Source organism: Hemiscyllium ocellatum, chromosome 37 (assembly GCF_020745735.1).
Source record: "Hemiscyllium ocellatum isolate sHemOce1 chromosome 37, sHemOce1.pat.X.cur, whole genome shotgun sequence".
Classification (NCBI taxonomy): domain Eukaryota; kingdom Metazoa; phylum Chordata; class Chondrichthyes; order Orectolobiformes; family Hemiscylliidae; genus Hemiscyllium; species Hemiscyllium ocellatum.
This window is the reverse complement of record NC_083437.1, coordinates 20,860,725-20,880,376: the sequence shown is the minus strand read 5'-3', so window position 1 is coordinate 20,880,376 and position 19,652 is coordinate 20,860,725. Positions and strand designations below refer to the sequence as shown.

The 19,652-nt window shown below is 41.5% G+C and overlaps 1 protein-coding gene across 5 annotated transcripts in view; it reads right to left on the bottom strand.

Annotated features, from left to right (window-relative positions):
* The window catches only part of ccdc30 (coiled-coil domain containing 30), a 156,511-nt gene extending 136,875 nt beyond the window's left edge, over nt 1–19,636 (bottom strand). For all 5 annotated transcript variants that reach the window (XM_060852015.1, XM_060852018.1, XM_060852019.1 and 2 more), the window contains exons 1-3: nt 19,103–19,636; nt 3,926–4,111; nt 3,172–3,292 (exon numbers count right to left, since the gene is read on the bottom strand). In XM_060852015.1, the coding sequence (XP_060707998.1) occupies nt 3,172–3,292; nt 3,926–4,111; nt 19,103–19,120 (325 nt within the window). In that variant the 5' untranslated portion in view covers nt 19,121–19,636. The remainder of the gene's footprint in view (nt 1–3,171; nt 3,293–3,925; nt 4,112–19,102) is intronic.
* Between the last annotated feature and the right edge of the window lie 16 nt (nt 19,637–19,652).

Genomic DNA, 19,652 nt, shown 5'->3' with positions numbered 1-19,652 from the left:
CTGGAACACAATAAACTCAACCAACAATTCAGTGCAGCATTTAAGTACATTGGAGATTCTGTCATTTGGATTTAAGTGATCTTAAAGCAGTTTTTAAAAAGTATTTGAGATCTTCAGGTTTCCTGGCGAACAGTATCCTTTCATCAACACCATGAAAAATTGATTAATTGATCAATTATTGCACTGCATTTTATGGGATCTTGTATACAGTCCTGTTATTACATCTGTCTACATTATAATGTGATTGTGGCTTCAAAAGGACCTTATTGTTTTTGAAGCTTCTTAAGTCACTCTGAAAAGTGCTGCACAAAATACAAGTTATTTTCTACTCTTTAGCAATCCATCAATAGACATGTTGAACATTTCCAGCCTGATTTTCCCTACACCCACTTATAGGGATATTTGGCTTCCACTCATTTAGATTCTTTTTGATGAGTGCTAATGACAGGGGGAACCTAAGGCAAGGAATAAGCAATACTGTGGATCTCCAGTTGGCTGCCTCATTAAACCACCCAGTGATTAATAAGTAAGATCAGAAAAACAAGATAAATTGACATTCCTGTCTATCTATACAGGTGCCTCAATGCTGTAATGTAGATGGTAAGGTTAGTGTTCTGGAAGGTTACCATATGGACTGAAGGGTCCTTCTTCATCTAACGTATCTTTTGGAAGCAGAAATGAAGAATGCTAGAAATCAGAAATGAAAAGGAATGATGTTGTAAATATGGAGCATTGGTCCTCTGAAAAGTGAAAATGGAAAATTGATAATGGATAAAAGGAACATGGCAGACGGAGAAGAGATTGCTTTGGTTTCACTACAGAGGCTATAAAAAATCATTGCAGTTAGAGCTGTGACCAGAAGGTGGAAGCGAGAGAGGAATTTAGAAAATTCCAATTACAGTACCAGGAAGTGGGACTAAGCAAACTGATAGAGCTATGTACTGACAAGTATCTGGATTCAGATGTATTTCATCCAATGGTTAAAAAAAGGGAGTGCCAATGAGGTAGTAGACACTAATTTTCTAATCGTCCCTGAGATTCAGGAAAGGTTTTACCGGACAGAGAGTTATAAATATATCCCCTCCAATGAAGGAGGCAGGCAGAAAACAGTAAATCAGTCCCATCAGCTTGATGTCTGTCATACAGAAGATGTCAGAATTGATCACTGACTGGGAAAAGGCAGCATGGATTTGTCAAAGATGAATCAAGTTTTATCATTTTACTGGAGTATTTGACAGAACAATATGTATTATAGACAAAGATGTAGATGTGCTATACTTGGATTTCTAAAAGACATTTAATAAGATGCTATAACATAGGTTATTGTGGAAAGTAAACACTCATGACACAGAGGTCACATATTAGCAAGATTAGAAAGTTGGCTAGTTGGCAGAAAACAGACGGTATGCATAAATGGGCCTTCATTTGTTTGGTAGGATGTGACAAGTGGAATTCTGCAGAGGTATATGCCAGGACCTCAAACATTTATAATTCACATCAATGACTTAGATGAGGGAAGTGAAAGAACAGTAGCTAAATTCACATGTCACTGTGAGAGGTAGGAAAATATGTGAAGAAAATATAAGGAAGTTGAAGACAGATATAGATAGATTGAGTGAGTGGGCAAAAATCTGGCATATCTGGGAAAGTTTGAAGCTGTTCGCTTTGGTGGGAAGGATAATAAAGTAGGCTATTACCTAGATAAAGAACACTGCAGAATTCAGAGCTGCAGTGTGATTGAGGTGTTTAGGTGCATGAGTCACAAAGGTTAGTGTGCAGGTACAGCACATAATCAAGAAGGTTAATGGGATGCTCTCCTTTGTTAAGAAAGAAACTGAACATAAGAGTAAGGATGTGCTCCTTTGTTGTACAAGACACAGGTGCAACCACATCTCGAACGCTGATATTAAGCAAAGAACTACAGATGCTGAAGATCTGAAACAAAAACAGAAATTGCGTGAAAGCTCAGCAGGTCTGGCAGCAACTGTGGAGAGAAATCAGAGTTAGCATTTCTGATGAAATGTCATTGGACTTGAAACATTAACTCTGTTTTCTCTCCACAGACCTGATGAGTTTCTCTGGCAATTTCTGGTTTTGGCTCAAATACTGAGTACAATTCTTGTCTCCTTACTTATGGAAGAATGTTAATGCTTTGGAGGTAATTCAGAGGAAATTTACTAGACTAGATAGAATAATTGGGTTGTCTTATGAGAAGAGGTTAGAGTGGATGGGCTAATTTCCACTGGAGTTTAGAAAAGTGAGGGATGATTTGATTGAACTACAGTATGGTCTTGACTAGATGGACATGGAAAGAACGTCTCCTATTGTTGACCGGGGTGGGGGGGGCACTGTTTGAAAGATAGAGGTTGACATTTTGAAACAAAGGTGAGGAGTTTTATTTTCTCTCAGAGGGTTGTACTCTGCTTCAGGAGGCGGAGTCGTTGAATAATTTTAAGACAGACAGATTCTCCTTAGGCAGTGGAATCGGGGTGGGGGGGTGTAAAATGGGAATGTGAAATCAGACATGATTGAATGGCAGAATAAGGGGCTGAATACTTTCTTTGCTTTTCATCCATATGTTCATCTGAAGTTTGACCGTAAAAAGAATGAACATTATTTCTAACAGAAGACATTGCTGATAGTGTCCTACTGCAAATGTTAATGTACATTTTCTCTTTCTGATGTTGATGGTTCTATCAGGACAAGAAAGTCATGCAACTGTGAGAAAATCTTCATTCACATGACCGCTGTGTGCAGGTGAAACAAACACATGTCAATGAAAAACAAATCAACCTCAAATTTGGGGGCAGCACAGTGGCTCAGTGGTTAGCACTGCTGCCTCACAGCGCCAGGGACCCGGGTTCGATTTCTGCAACTGTCTGTGGAGTTTGCACATTCTCCCTGGGTCTGCAAGGGTTTCCTCTGGGTGCTCCAGTTTCCTCCCTCAATCCAAAGATGTGCAGGCCAGGTGAATTGGTCATGTTAAATTGGCTATAGTGTTAGGTGCATTAGTCGGGGGTAAATCTAGGGTAGGGAATGGGTCTGGGTGGATTACTCTTCATAGAGTCGGTGTGGACTTGTTGGACCGAATGGCCTGTTTCCATACTGTAGGAAATTTAATCTGTTTAGGGAGGGGATGTCAAAACAAGGTTGAGAGGTTAGATTGCCAACCTTGTTCTAACTTCAGTCGCTGTAACTCCATCTTTAGTAGCTCATTCTCCCGCTCGTATTCAGCTGTCAGTGCCTCCCGCTCCTCCGACAGGTTGCGGATGTGATCCACATAATTTTCTACCTGCAGAACGAAAATTGCCTCATCACTCTGTAGGTAAGCTAGTTATGGTTCATGGGTGGTGGTAGAGGACAGCAATGCAAAACTGATGAAGGCTTCCCCAAACTGACATCACTGTAGCAGTTGAGAAGGTCAGGTCATCCCATTTGCTTTTGATATCAATATAAATTCATTTGACTTCAAAGATGATTTTTGTTGAGCTAAATGTGACATTATTTGCAAATCTCAAACAAAAAATTTAAAGCAGTTCATTATACCATGTCATATAGCCGGGGGGGGGGAGAGGCGGTTTGATTACAAGGATTAAGGATACATATTGGCAGCAGGGATCAAGGCTCAACAGGATGTGGATACTTGTATTTGAGACAATCCTTCTTTTTACTGAGGTTCTTCTAAGTAACCGAGGTACAGCACAAATGGGGATAGGACTAAGCCATTCAGGCTACCAGATATCTCAAGTTAATATCCAAATTATGCTGGGTTAGCTCTTTCTGAAATTCCTAGTGCTACTAGGAGTCAAATTAGTTACAGACTACATATAGGATTGTCAGATGGAGGCCAGTCATACACAAACAAGACTTTACTTTTAAAATCTCACAAGAGATCAAAATTCACTGTCCTTCTGAGAGATCTCACCTCTTTCATCTCGGAAGCCTGTTGTTGTCGCACCCCTTCCAGATCCTGCATGGTGGCTTGCAGCGTGCCCTCAGCCCGCAGGTATATGCGCCACAGGTGACTGAGATGCTCAGTTGCAGAGCAGGCATCAGTGTCCAGTCCATCGTCCTGCAGTTTCTTCAGTATATCTTCCAGCTCCACCTTCTCCTGAAGTGAAACATTAAATAGCAAACATCAGATCTTGTTTGCTGAGTGAAGAGAAAAATGATGACGTGAAATAACAAGTCTAAATCTCCCAGAGTACCCACAATATTTTCAAAAGTTATCATCTCAAAAAACTGTAGCCATTAAATTTGCTCAGACTTTGTGCAAATGACATGATGGGTGCTTTTCAATTCCTCCTTTCATTTCATTTCAAAGCAACTCTATTCTCATTTACGCAGCCAATCTTTCGCTATCTACTTTCCCAGCTGAGATTATTCAGCATGAAGGCATTGGCAAAGCAGGAACTGCCAAATTCAAAAGCACTTCACAAGATTACAAAAAAGCAAATTACAGCTGCATATTTCCAAATGCCATCAATATCAAGAGTACAATGCATGTGCCATTACCTGCTGTTTTTGTTACACAGTTGCTTTCAAGTCTCAGTAATGGTGCCCTCACAAGACACTCAACTACTTAATGGGGTATCAAAGGGTAATTTGCATTGTCAGCACTTAGACCACAGCCTTCTGAAATGCTATTCAACCTCTCAACTCCTCTCCACTTTCTAGCTGATCCATTACTACTATTGCTTTCTTCTACCTGCACATTTACAACATCCACCAAACTCACACCAACTGATTTTTAAATCAGTTAGGAATTAATTGAATTAATAGGGCTTCTATTTATGATTTTATCAGCTTCCCTGTTTCAACTTTTCAGGGACATCAATATATACAGAATGCCAAGACCCATGTTGTCATTTATCCAAAATGTCAGAAGCCTCTCAATGGCTGCTAGCCAAGCTCTTCTAGCTCTCCGTGCTGTGACAAATTGAAAATTAAGATCTCATGCTTGTCTTGTAGCCCCTTTGGGTCTTGGCCACTCTACATTCACAATACCCTCCTGCCAAAGAGCCCTGTCCTTACCTCCAACAACAGGCATTAGTTATTCTCACTAAACTAATGCAGACCTCACACTCCACCAGCAGCCACCACACCCTTGGCCTCTGAAACTTCCTCAGCATGAATTCATCAGGTTACCTTCTGCCAGCTTTAGAAAAATTCCTTGAGTCCACACTTTTGTCCAAAGCCCAAAGAGCATTTCTGTACACAAGTACAGTAAAAGTAGAAGCTAATGTAGTACGGTCCCTTCTCATGAATCTTTCATATATTTCTCTGTATCATCATATCTAGATTCTATTGCAATCAGGGATGTCTGTATCTATAATAACACTTCAATGAGGAAATCCAACACAATACAAAAAAGTAAGAAAGTAATGTCGTTCAGATTTTGCTCAAAGATTTTGCATCAAGATTTTGCTCAATGAAAGTAACTTAGCAGTCATTATGGTTTATATTCTTGCACTCACACCTCCCTCAGCTCTCCAATTTTGAATTACTGGGGTATCATTAGGAGCTAGGCGAATGTGGGTACTGCAGATGCTGGAGATTAGAGTTAAGATTAGAGTAGTGCTGAAAAGCACAGCAGGTCAGGCAGCATCTGAGGAGCAAGAAAAACAATGTTTCGGGCAAAAGCCCTTCATCAGGAATCTATCATTAGGAGCTATAATTGGCCACTTCACAAAGTCTGAGCTACAGAGAGGGAGAAGGAAAAATCGTAGCCTGTCAATCAGACTTTAAATGACAAGTGACATTCACACTACACAAATGCCAGGCAATGACCACGTCTAACAAGAGAGATCTAACCGTCTCCCTTGGATGTCACAGCATTATTATCACTAAATTCTCCAACATCAGCATCCTGGAAATTCCCATTGAGCAGAAACTTAGCTGGACTAGATACATTAATATTGTGGCTACAAGAACAATTCAGAGACTGGGAATTCTGAGGCAAGTAATCCACCTCTTAACTCTCAAAACTTGTGCAGCATCTTCAAAGGGACAATTGAGGATTGTGTTGGAATGTTCTCCATTTACCAGGATGAATGCCATTCCAACAACAATCAATAAATAACATTGTCCAGATGAAAGTTGTTCCTTTGATTTGCGACCCATTCACTACCTGAACAATTAATCTTCTCTCCCACTGACACAGTTTATACTACATGCAAGATTAATTGCAACAACTCACAGAGACTCCTTCAACAGCATTTTCTAAACCCACAACTTCTACCACTCACCAGGACAAGAACAGTAGACACAGAGAAATACTAAGACCTGTAGGTTCTTCTCCAAGCAACACACTCTTGGAGTTATATCGTTGTTCCTTCACAATCACCAGGCCAAAGACCTGGAACTCCCTTACTAGCAATACTGTCAAGGTACCTCAGCACATGGGCTGCAGCAATTCAAGAAAGCAATTCTTCACAATTTGCTCGAGGAGAATTAGGAGTAGGCAATAAATACTGGCAGCAATGTTCATATACCAAGATCTCTTTTTAAATATGGTGATCTCTGCAGGTGGGTGTAGGTATGTTAATGTCAAGTGATGGCAGCATCAAGCTCAACAACAATATCTTCCAGTAAAATATATTGCTGAGTCTCACTGTCTTCGGAAAGGACAGTACTAAGTAGCAGAGGATTTCAGGCAGAGTGGGAAACCGTACCCCAGCAAGATTCAGCACCTTGACAAAGACCTAATTGGTGTATTTAATGCTCTTCAGATAAAAGGGAACTTGTCTCTCCTACCCAGTTTGGCCGAATGCAATTCAAGTCTTGAATGATAGTTTGACTATAATGCCTTCCTCACCTTTGCTAATGTTAGTCCACTCTTTAAAGATAAGTTCAAAAAAAGCAGAGCAACTTTAAAAACACAATTCTCTAAGATGCTTCAATATGCCTGTAACCTCCATAACAAGTTTAACAAGTTTTTCTATGTAACTAAAAGGACAGAATTTGTGAAACACACAAGCATTGAATAAGCTATCATGGTAATCCTGTAATATTATACAGGAAAGGTGAAACTAACTAAGCCAGTGTTGTAACAATAGCAGGAGATATGGTACATTTACAATATATACATCATATGGTTATTGCCTAAAAAAATCTTTTGAACAATTAGATTTAGCTAAACACTGTGATCTTACTCATCCCAGTGCATTCCTTCTGAGCAGCAAATCAATAGGACAAATACCTAGTTGAGTACATTAATTACAGTGGTCTAATCAAAATCAAGGATAACATCCTCTGCAACCTCACAGCAGGGTCTGTCCTTGTTAACTGTGGCTATAGTAGCACACATATGGGTCAAATCCCATTCTAGATACTTGAGTACAAAGTCTAGGTGAAGCCATCATTGCTGCAATGAGAGGGTGCTGTAGTGTTGAAAGTGCTGCCGTTCAAATAAACTGTTAAATCAAAGCATGCCTGCCCTCTTGGGTGGATATAAAAAAAAGGCATAATTCAAAACAAAAGCAAGAGGATTTTTGAACGGTAGGCAGTGGCATAGTGGTAACATCACTGGTTTAGTAATCCAGAACTCTAGGCCTGCATTCTGGGACACAAGTACAAATCCCACAATGGTAGATGGTGAAATTTGAATTCAATGAAAATCTAGGATTAAAAGCTGGACTAAATGTGACTCTAACCACTGTTGATTGTTATAGAATCATTCACTAATGCCCCTTTTGGAGAGGTAAATCTGGGAGAAAGTGAGCACTGCAGGTGTTGGAGATCAGCATGGAAGAGTGTGGTGCTGGGAAAGCACAGCTGGTCAGGCAGCATCCGAGGAGCAGGAGAATTGATATTTCGAGCGTAAGCTTTTCATCAGGAATGAGGGAGTGGCCCAAGGGGGCTGAGAGATAAATGGGAGGGAGGAAGGTAGCTGAGAATGCAATAGGTAGATAAAGTTGGGGGCGAAGGTGATAGGTCGGAGAGGAGGGTGGAGCAGATAGGTGGGAAGGAAGATGGACAGGTAGGGTAGGTCAAGAGGGAGGTGCCAAGTTGGAGGATTAGGATGTAGAATAAGGTGGGGGAAGGGAAATGAGGAAACTGGTGAAATCCACATAGATCCCATGTGTTTGGAGGGTCCTAAGGCAGAAGATGAAATGTTCTTCCTTCAGGCGTCAGGTGGCAAGTGTTAGGCGATGGAGGAGGACCAGGGCCTGCATGTCCTTTACGGAATGAAAGGGGAAGTTAAAGTGTTCGGCCCGGGGCGGTGGAGATGTTTTGTGCGTATGTCACAGATACGTTCTCTGAAGCGTTCTGCAAGTAGGTGGTCTACCTCTCCAATGTAGAGGAGACCACATTGGGAGCAACAAATACAGTAGATGACATGTGTGGAAATCTGGGGGCTTTGGATGGTGGTAAGGCAGAGGTGTGGGCACAGGTTTTACAATTCTTGCAGTGTCAGTGGAAGGTGCCAGGAGGAGAGGGTGTTGGTGGGGGACGTGGACCTAACAAGGGAGTCATGGAGGGAATAGTTTTTACAGAACACAGAGAGGAGTGGGGAGGAAAATATATCCTTGGCAGTGGGGTCTGTTTTTGATGGTGGAAATGGCGGAAGATAATGTAATGTATCCAGAGGTTGATGGGGTGGAAGGTGAAGACCAGGGGGTGTTTCGTCCTTGGAGGAGTGGGGTTTGAGGGAGGAGGTGTTGGAAATGGATGCGATGTGCTGAGGGCATCATTGACCATGTGGGAAGGGAAATTGCAGTCTTTGAAGAAGGAGGCCATCTGGTATGTTCTGTAGTGGGAATGGTTCTATTGGGAGCTGATGCAGTGGATGCAGAGGAATTGGGAGTAAGGGATAGCATTTTTACAGGAGGCAGGGTGGGAGGGAGGTGTAATCCAAGTAGTTGTGGGAATCGGTGGGTTTGTTGTAGATATCCATGCTGAGTTGGTGAACTTAAGGTTGAGGTGGAACGTGTTAGTGAAGTTGATGAACTGTTCAGCCTCCTTGTGGGAGCATGATGTGGCGCCAATACAGTCATCAATGTAGTGGAAGAAAAGGTGGGGAATGGTGCTGGTATAGCTGCAGAAGCTGGACTGTTCCACATATCCGATGAAGAGACTAGCATTGCAGGGGCCCATGCAGGTGCCCATGACTACCCCTTTGGTCTGGAGGAGGTTGGAAGATTCAAAGGAGAAATTATTGAGGGTGAGGACCAGTTCAACCAAACGAATGAGAATGTCAGTGGAAGGGTACTGATAGGGTCAATGGGAGAGGAAGAAACGGAGAGCTTGGAGACCTTTGTGATGGTGGAAATCTGCCAGCCTTACCTCGTCTGGCCTACATGTGATACCCAACCCACAGCAATGTGGTTGACTCTTAAGTGCTCTATAAAATGGCCAAGCAGATCACTCAGTTAAGGGATGGACAACTAATGATGCCCTTGCTAGTGATATCCACATACAAATTTTAAAAAAGCACTCACTAATATTCTGGACAATATTTATCCTTTTACCAATATAATCACCAGATCATTTTATTTTCATATACACATCTTGCTATTACTGGGATCCTGTTTTGCACAATTTAGCATTCCAACTCCATTTACACATTTGCTTACGACACCACTGTTGTATGTTGGAACTTAAACAACAATGAGACAGCATACAGGAAAGAGGTTGAGTGATTAGTGGCATGGTGTAAAAACAACAATCTCTCCATCAATCTCAGCAAAATGAAGGAGCTGGTCACTGACTTCAGAAAGTGGAGTGGGCGGGCACGCCCCTGTATGCATCAATGGTGCTGAGGTGGAGTTGGTCGAGAGCATCAAGTTCCTGGGAGTGATGATCACCAATACTCTGCTCTGGTTTACCCATGTCAATGTGACGGTTAATAAAGAACAACAATGTCTCTAATTCATTAGAAGCTAAGCAAATTTGACGTGTTCACAAGGACTCGTACCAATTTTTATAGATGCACCATAGAAAGCATCCTAATGGATGCATCACAGAATGATATGGCAACTGCTCTTCCCAAGACCACAACAAACTACAGAGAGTTGTGACACAACCCAGACCATCACATAAACCAGCCTCCCATCATTGACTCCATCTACACTTCACATGCCTCAGGAAAGCAACCAACATAATCAAAGACCTCTCCCACCCTGTTACACTCTCTTCCACCCTCTTCCATTGAGCAGAAAAGTTTGAATATATATGTTCTATGTTCTATATGCATGAACAGATTCAAGAACAGCTTCTTCCTTTTTGTTACCAGACTTTTGAACAGATCTCTAAACGTTAATGCTGATCTCTCTCTCTGCACCTTCTCTGCATCTGGAACACTGTATTGTGCAATCTTCTCTGCTTTGTTTGGTACAACCTGCCTGTATAGCACTCAAAACGACACTTTTCACTGTAAGTCGGTACACATGATAACAATAAATCAAACTCAAATATCTATCCTTAGTCATACTTCTACATACCGGGGCGGCACGGTGGCACAGTGGTTAGCACTGCTGCCTCACAGCGCCAGAGACCCGGATTCAATTCCCAACTCAGGCGACTGACTGTGTGGAGTTTGCACGTTCTCCCCGTGTCTGCGTGGGTTTCCTCCGGGTGCTCCGGTTTCCTCCCACAGTCCAAAGATGTGCAGGTTAGGTGAATTGGCCAGGATAAATTGCCCGTAGTGTTAGGTAAAGGGGTAAATGTAGGGGTATGGGTGGGTTGCGCTTCGGCGGGGCGGTGTGGACTTGTTGGGCAGAAGGGCCTGTTTCCACACTGTAAGTAATCTAATCTAATCTAATACTGCCTTTAAGTGGTATCATCTGAAAACATGGATAACAACCAATTCCATGTCACTTCCCACCTCTATGATGTGCTACTGGTAAGCAGGAAACTTGTTGAAACATGCAAAATCAAAGGCATTCTGTTCAAGTCCCTACCAAAAGCCCTGCATCATAACTTAATTATACCTTTTAGCTGTTTGCTTAGGACAATCATTACGATGCACAACTTGACTTTCCTCTAACCAAGCTTCAAGCTCCACATTCTATCTGTCAATGAGGTAATTTATTTCCAACTTCACCTCATTGTTTACTTCCAAATCCTACTTTATCTCTTACCAGTGGGGAAATCTTTATCATTAACTTTCTAACATCCAGGGTCAACTTTTCAAGCCGGCTCTTAATCATCTATAAAAATTACAACTTATCCAAAACTCCAATCCCCTAACTCCCTAAAACAATCTCCACTGACTCTCCAGCTCATAATCTATTGAATTTAAATCCTGATCCTTATTCCTAAATCCTTTTATAGTTCCACCTTTCCTTGCATCTACAACTTATGTTAACTCTGTGCACAAGATAACCATTTCATTCTTTTAGCTCTGGCCCAGTTTGAACAAATGCTTCCACACATAAATTTACTTTCTAATTACTTCATTGCTATTCTTAAAAAGTTAATTTTTGCTCTTAATTACAGGTCCATCAAGATATTGATCAATACAGGTCATGGCAACTTCCATTTATCTGATTTACAAGTCTGCACACATTAACACTTCCATTGACATGAAAGCATTGCCAACATCAACAGGACAGTATTTAGAGTTTACAGATTTGCCTTGCAAAAACATATAAATTTGACTGTCAAAGTAAAGGCTTAAGAAATATAATCTGAAGTGACTCAGATTTCTCTACCTCAAATTTTAAGAACATATTGCAGGGGAAAGCCCCCCCGCCCCCACCCCCAACAACTTGTCCAGTAAAAACACCATACTTACAGAAACTGTCTGCGGCATTGTATGTGCCAGTGCAGCCACTGTCTGTCCTGGTCCACACTTATAACTTCCTACTGTACAGTATCATAAATAAAACACCAAAATGTGTTTGGATACAGAGCGTTACTATGGAACAGCTCCATTTTCTCCATCCAGGAGTGCTGGAGGTGCTATCTGGGCTAGTAGAAACATGTTCTTCTGGATTATTGAAATCAGAGCCCTATACCTTTATAATAGTGAAATTACATTGCAGATTAACGGTATAGAGAAACCGCAGGTAGGTGCAGCATGGGACATTCCTGAACAAATTGAGATAAAAGCTGCAATTGAAGCACTAGGTTAGGCCCCCTTCACAGAGTCAGAGTTATTCTGATACAGCATGTTATTCTGCCAAAATGGCATTTCTGAATGAGGAAAGGAGAGACATCCGTAACACAAAAAAATGAAAAGATAGAAAAGGGAGACTAATGAAGAATCCCAGTTGTCAGTGGAATATTACAGACTATTACACCCACAAAACAGTGGTTACTTCTTTAGAGCAGTTTATATATTCTCTTATGCTTCATGGCTAGTCTGATATCGATGTTACTGAGGTCTGTATTCTCTACAGACACATAACCCCGAGGCTTGCAGGACAATTAAGTCTAGTCTAAGAACTTCCAAAGAATACTGGTCCAACAAAGTATGGATCATCAACAAAACATCTCCACAGCAGATCCAATCAAACAAACTGTACGATTCTACTACTTGTTTATCCTTTTTTTCTGAAAGGACAAGATATGCAGCCAGGAAAGAGCGGAGAGTCTTTCTACAAGCCAGCTCTCTTAAACAGATTCAAGAGTGCATCTTAACTTGCTAGCATGCAATGGACTAGCATGATAAAACATGCATCAATATCCTACTGTGATCTCAAACATGCTGACAAATAAACCAAATAGAGAATTGTACAAATATTGCCTTCACAGAGTGAAAGATCAGATTTCAAAATCCTCTGTAAAGGACCCTAACCAACCATTTTCCAGACAGCAAACAAATTACACTTGTCAGTTGGAGAGTGGATAGTATTTCAGAATCACAATATTTTCAAGCAACTCAACTTTTGTGTTATTGTGAAGTTATTGTAAAATAAAGATCTGCATCAAATATATTTTGAAAAGTAAACTCACCATAGTCTCACGCTCTCATTAAAGACTCACTTGGTGGTGGTTTAACCGGAGGGTCATCACACCTCAGGTGAGGGAAGAGATTGAGAAAGATGGACTTTCACAGTAACCTCAGCCAGTACAGGAATTGAACTCACACTAGTGGCATCACTCAGCATCGCAAACCAGTCAATCCAGTCAACTGAGCTAACCGACTCCCAAATATATTATGTATCTCAAAGAAGTTTACAGCTAATGGAAATGCTTTAAAGTGTAGTCACTGATGAAAGAAATGACCCAGAAAATTTGCACACAGCTGGCTTCCATGAAGAATAATATGAAAATTCTCTGGATAGTCTGTTTTTGTGCTGTTGATGAAGTGGTAAAGTTGGCCAGACCATCAAAGAGAAGTTTCTTACTCTTTTTTTTGAAATTGCGCCATGGAATCTTTATCCTGAGAGAGCAGACTCATTTTAGCCAAACATTGTGCTCCCAACCCACCTTACTACTGCACTGGAATGTCAGTATACACTTTTATGTTCAAGTTTCTGGAAAGACACTTAAACCCACAATATTCTGAATTAAAGGTAAGAACTAAGCCTCAGCTGACAGTTGGGTGTGCATACCCATTATCTTGACTCTGTCTTCTGAAACCTAATAAATTTTCGAAAGTAAAACCAAGACCTGTAGATGCTGGAGATCTGAAATAAACACTGTTCTGATGAAGAGTCACTAGACTTGAAATATTAACTCTATTTTCTCACCACAGATGCTGCTGGACTTGTTGAGTTTTGCCAATAATGTCATTTTTTTGTAATAAATTTTCTAAACTTATCTGTTGTTTTCTTTGAATTTTCTTCCGAATTAGGCTTGAATTTTAACTAACAGTCCCTTGTGTCAAGCCTTATCAAATATCTTCACAAATTCTGTATAAACCCTATTCAAAGATATTTTCCTGTGAACATGACAGTACCTACTTCCTCAAAAAATTAATTAGTAGTTCACATTAAAACTGTCCTGCTGGACTGAAACCATAATTCTCGATACACACTTGAGATCACCAATCCAGTTGTGTTCAAATGAAGGACTTGATCCCAGCTGTCTATACTTGACATACAAAAAATAACAAAGAAAATTTACAGCCCAGGAACAGGCTCTTCTGCCCTCCAAGCCTGAGCCGATCCAAATCTACTGTCTAAGCCTGTCGCCTAATTCCTAAACATCTGCTCCCCACCTACTCATGCATCTGTCCAGACGCACCTTAATGAATCTACTGTGCCTGCCTCGATCACCTCTGCTGGCAACACGTTCCAGACACCCACCACCCTCTGTGTGAAGTACTTGCCGCATGTATCTCCTTAAACTTTCTACCTCTCACTTTGAAAGCATGACCTCTTGTTATTAAATCCTTCAGGAGAAAGTGAGGACTGCAGATGCTGGAGATCAGAGCTGAAAATGTGTTGCTGGAAAAGCGCAGCAGGTCAGGCAGCATCTAAGGAGCAGGAGAAGCAACGTTTTGGGCATGAGCCCTCTTCAATTCCTGAAGAAGGGCTCATGCCCGAAACGTCGATTCTCCTGCTCTTTGGATGCTGCCTGACCTGCTGCGCTTTTCCAGCAACACATTTTCAGCTATTAAATCCTTCACCCTGGAAGAAAGTTTGTCTCCATCCACCCTGGAAGAAAGTTTGTCTCCATCCACCCTGTCTACACCCTTCATGATTTTGTAAACCTCAATCAGGTCCCCCCTCAATCTCCTTTTTTCTAATGAAAATAAACCTAACCTACTCAACCTCTCTTCATAGTTAGCACTTTCCTTACCAGGCGTCATCCTCGTAAACCTTCTCTGCAACTTCTCCAAAGGGTCCACATCCTTTTGGTAATGTGGTGACCAGAACTGTACACAGTATTCTAAATGCGACGGAACCAATATCTTGTACAATTTTAACATGACTTGCCAGCTCTTATACTCAATACCCTGTCCAATGAAGGCAAGCCTTCTTGACCACTTAGTCTACCTGTGCAGCAACCTTCAGGGTACAGTGGACCTGCACTCCCAGATCTCTCTGCTCATCAACCTTTCCCAAGGCTCTTCAGTTCATTGTATAATTCACTCTAGAATTAGTCTTACCTAAATGCATCACCTTACATTTGTCTGGATTGAACTCCATCTGCCACTTCTCCGCCCAACTCTCCAGCCTATCTATATCCTCCTGTATTCCCTGACAGTCCCCTATGCTTTCTGCTACTCCATCAATCTTTGTGTCATCTGCAAACTTGCTGATCATACCAACAGTGCCCTCTTCCAGATCATTTATGTATACCACAAACAACAGTGGCCCCAGCACTGATCCCTGTGGAACACCACTGGTCACCTTTCTCCATTTTGAGAAACTCCCTTCAACTACTACTCTCTGTCTTCTGTTGCTCAAGCAGTTCTTTATCCACCTAGCTAGAATACCCTGCACATCATGTGACTTCACTTTCTCCATTAGTCTACCATGGGAAACCTTATCAAAAGCCTTTCTAAAGTCCAGGTATATGACATCAACAGCCCTTCCTTCGTCTATCAACTAGGTCACTTCCTCAAAGAACTCTATTAAGTTGGTAAGGCACGATCTCCCCTGCACAAAACCATGTTACTATCGCTGATAAGCTAATTCTTTTCTAAATATAAATAGGTCCTATCCCTCTGTACCCTCTCCAGCAACTTTCCCACCATGACGTCAGGCTCACTGGTCTGTAGTTACCCAGAATATCCCTACTATCCTTCTTGTACAGGGGGGCAACGTGAGCAACCTTCCAGTCTTCTGGTACCTTACCTGTATTTAAAGATGCCACAAAGATATCTGTCAGGGCCCCAGCTATTTCCTCTTTCGCCTCCCTCAGCAACCTGGGATAGATCCCATCCGATCCTGGGGATTTGTCCACCTTAATAACCTCTAGCTTACCCAACACATCTTCCATATTTAAGTCAACGTGATCCAGACTAATTAAACTTCTATCTCTAATATCAAGATTCATCATGTCCCTCTCCTCAATGAACACTGATTCAAAGAAATCATTCAGAATTTCACCCATTCTTTCAGGTTCGACATACAGCCTGCCTTCATTATCCTTTAGTGGACCAATCCTTTCTCAACTTACCCACTTGCTTCTTCTATAAGAATAAAATGCTTTGGGGTTCTCCTTAATTCTGCTCGCTAAAGCTATTTCATGACCCCTTTTAGCCCACTTGATTCCTCATTTAAGACCTGTCCTACCCCTCCAATATTCCTCTACGGCCCGTTCTGTTCTTAGCTGCCTAGACCTTATATATGCTTCCCTTTTCCTCTTCGCTAGTCGTACAATTTCTTCTGTCATCCATGATTCACAAATCTTGCCCTTCCTATCCTTTGCCTTCAACGGAACATGCCTATCCTGCACTATTTTTAACCTATCTTTGAAAGCCTCCCACATATCAAATTTGGACTTCCCTTCAAATAGATGTGTCCAATTCACATTTCGGAGCTCCTGCCTAACTTTGATATCATTGGCCTTGGCCCAGTTTAGTACTCTTCCCTTAGGCCCATGCTCATCTTTATCGATGAGTAATCTAAAACGTACAGAATTGTGGTCACTGTTCCCAATGAAATCCTCCACCACAACTTCTACCACCTGTCCTGGCTCATTCCCCAGTACAGGGTCTCCTTCTTTTTCTTGACTGGAGCCTCAATGATTCTACTCATTCAGCCTTCCTTACACTTAACGGCCTTGCCCATCACATGAACAGGAATGTACAGTCTCTGAACTCTTGTTATCTCATTTTTGAAGGTCCTTCACTTTCCAACCCTCCCCTTACCTGCTAACAGCCTCCCCCAAACAACTTTTGAGAGTTCCTGCTTAATAACATGTATATTAACCTCAGTCCAATTTAGAATTTTAACTTTTAAATAAGGTCTATCCTCTTTCATAACTATTTTAAAACTCATGATCACTTGCCCCAAAGTGCTCCCTGACTAACACTTAGAAAAGCCAGTCAGGCAGCATCTGACGAGTAGGAGGGTCAATGTTTCAAGCATAAGCTGTTCATCAGGAATGTCATCAGGGACATTCCTGAGGAAGATGATGGGCCAATGGACTGAGAAGTGGCAGACGCAGTTTAATTCAGATAAATGTGAGGTGCTGTATTTTCGGAAAGCAAATCTTAGCAGGACTTATACACTTTATGGTAAGGTCCTAGGGAGTGTTGCTGAACAAAGGAACCTTGGAGTGCAGGTTCATTGGTCCTTGAATGTGGAGTCGCAGATAGATAGGATAGTGAAGAAGACGTTTGGTATGCTTTCTTTTACTGGTCAGAGTATTGAGTACAGGATTTAGGAGGTCACGTTCCGGCTGTACTGTTGGAATATTGTGTACAATTCTGGTCTCCTTCCTATCGGAAAGATGTTGTGAAACTTGAAAGGGTTCAGAAAAGATTTACAAGGATGTTGCCAGGGTTGGAGGATTTGAGCTATAGGGAGAGGCTGAACAGACTGGGGCTGTTTTCCCTGCAGTGTCGGAGGCTGGGGGGGGGGGGGTGACCTTATAGAGGTTTACAAAATCATGAGGGGCATAGATAGGATATGTAGACAAATTCTTTTCCCTATGATCGAGGAGCCCAGACTAGAGGACATAGGTTTAGACTGAGAGGGGAAAGATATAAAAGAGACCTACAGGGCAACATTTTCATAGAGAGGGTGGTGTATGGAATGAGCTGCCAGAGGAAGTGGTGGAGGCTGGTACAATTGCAACATTTAAAATGCATTGGATGGGTATATGAATAGGAAGGGTTTGGAGGGATATGGCCGGGTGCTGGCAGGTGGGATTAGATTGGGTTGGGATATCTGATTGGCATGGACGGGTTGGACCGAAGGAGATCTCTATGTTTCTATGACTAAGAGCTTATGCTCGAAACATTGACTCTCCTACTCCTTGGATGCTGCCTGACCAGCTGTGCTTTTCTAGCATCATACTTTTTGACTCTGATCTCCAGCATCTGCAGTCCTCACTTTCACCTACTTCAGTTACTTGCTCTGCTTTATTTCCCAATGGAAGGTCAAGTTTTGCTCCTTCCCTATATTGAATCAGAAAATTTTCTTGTACAACTTTAACAAATTCCTCTCCATCCAAGCCCTTAACAGTATCTACATATAAGCTGTGCCAGCAATGTTAACAGATTAATGTCACTTTCATGTTTACAGGTTTTTTTTGTTAAAATGCACCAACTTTTAATCTTTGTATTTGTATAATAGCTAATTGTATTGCTCTTAATAAATGTTATCAATAGTTTTATTATGAACTAACTTTTATCTTGATTAGCACTATAGCTTTGCTGCTGGTTACCTTTAAGTTAGAATACTTCTAAAATTAAAAGGTGGCTAACCAAACTAACAGTAATTGTAACTATCTATACTTTACCCTAAACGTATCTAACTTGCTCCAAACAAACAGGACTTTATAAGCTCAAAATACATTTTATAACTTAAAAAGTTAAAATTCTGGAGCAGCATCTGTGAAGTGCATAGTTAACATTCCAAATCTGATATATCTGCATCTTTTATCAAGATTCGTCACACTGCACTTCAGAAAATAAACGAATGATACAGACGTTTTACTCTTCCACTATTGATTTGACAATAACGCATTCCAGTGAGATTGTTATGAAGTTTTACACAGCACTTTATGTGATAAGATGTATCAAAGCTGAAATAAGAGCGTGAATCTTCATGATGTGAAAACATGCAGAAAGACATGAAGAATTAAGGCACCACAACTGAATTTGATTTTCGTCCACTGAGCACTGAAATATTTAACTCAGCAAGGAAAATGCATCAGTTCCCATGAAATTCAGAGTTTAACGGAAATGAAAATTATGTCTAAAATTTAAGAGCCCTTCTGACAAGGTGCCAAGGGTTTGGTTACAGCGGGGGGATGCGAAAGGTCTCAATACGGCTTAGTAAGGAAGAAATAATCAGAAATTTGATCCATAATTATTTGCTAGCAACTCGTGCTTTGGGGCTCAAAGAGTTAAAGTACAAATACTGGGTCAGGGTTGGATTGGATTGGATATAGTTGGTCTTGAAATCATCAAACGGTCTCCCAACACACCTCCATATCAGCAGCCTGGCCACTCAGGAATCCAAGAATCTTTGAGATCTAGTGACCTGGGCACCGTCAGGAGGGAAAGTGACATTTTAATCTTTACCTCACCATTGCTCTCCATCTCCCACTCTGCAAACAGAAATCTCAGCGAGCTCCTCCTCCTCTCGGACCATGACTCGGACTCATTGTACACTGTCCTTTCTGCTGCTGTCACCAGGATGGAAGATGTACTGAGTTCCCGGTGGGCCGTGGAACCACTTAATTTACCAGGGTTTCTGAAGAAGGGTCACTCGGTCGAAATCGTTAACTCTGATTTCTCTCCACAGATGCTGCCAGACCTGCTGAGATTCTGTATTTCTCTCTCTCTCTCTCTGCTTTCGTTTCACATTCCCCAGCAATTTCTGTTTGTTGGTTCAGATTTCCAGCATCCCCAATTCTTTTTCTCCTGAAGCCCGAGCGCAGGCTGCAGAGTTTGAGGATCTGCAGCATGTGTGTGTGTGTGAGCAGTTTAACAACACAGCTTCCAAACAAAGTAAGGAAGGGTATTCCCCATCTGGGGTGCAATGCTGGTGTGTGCAGTGTAATCACCGCCTCTAACTCTGTACTGACATAATCTGCACATTGTGCACAAAACAACAACAACTGAGCCTCGG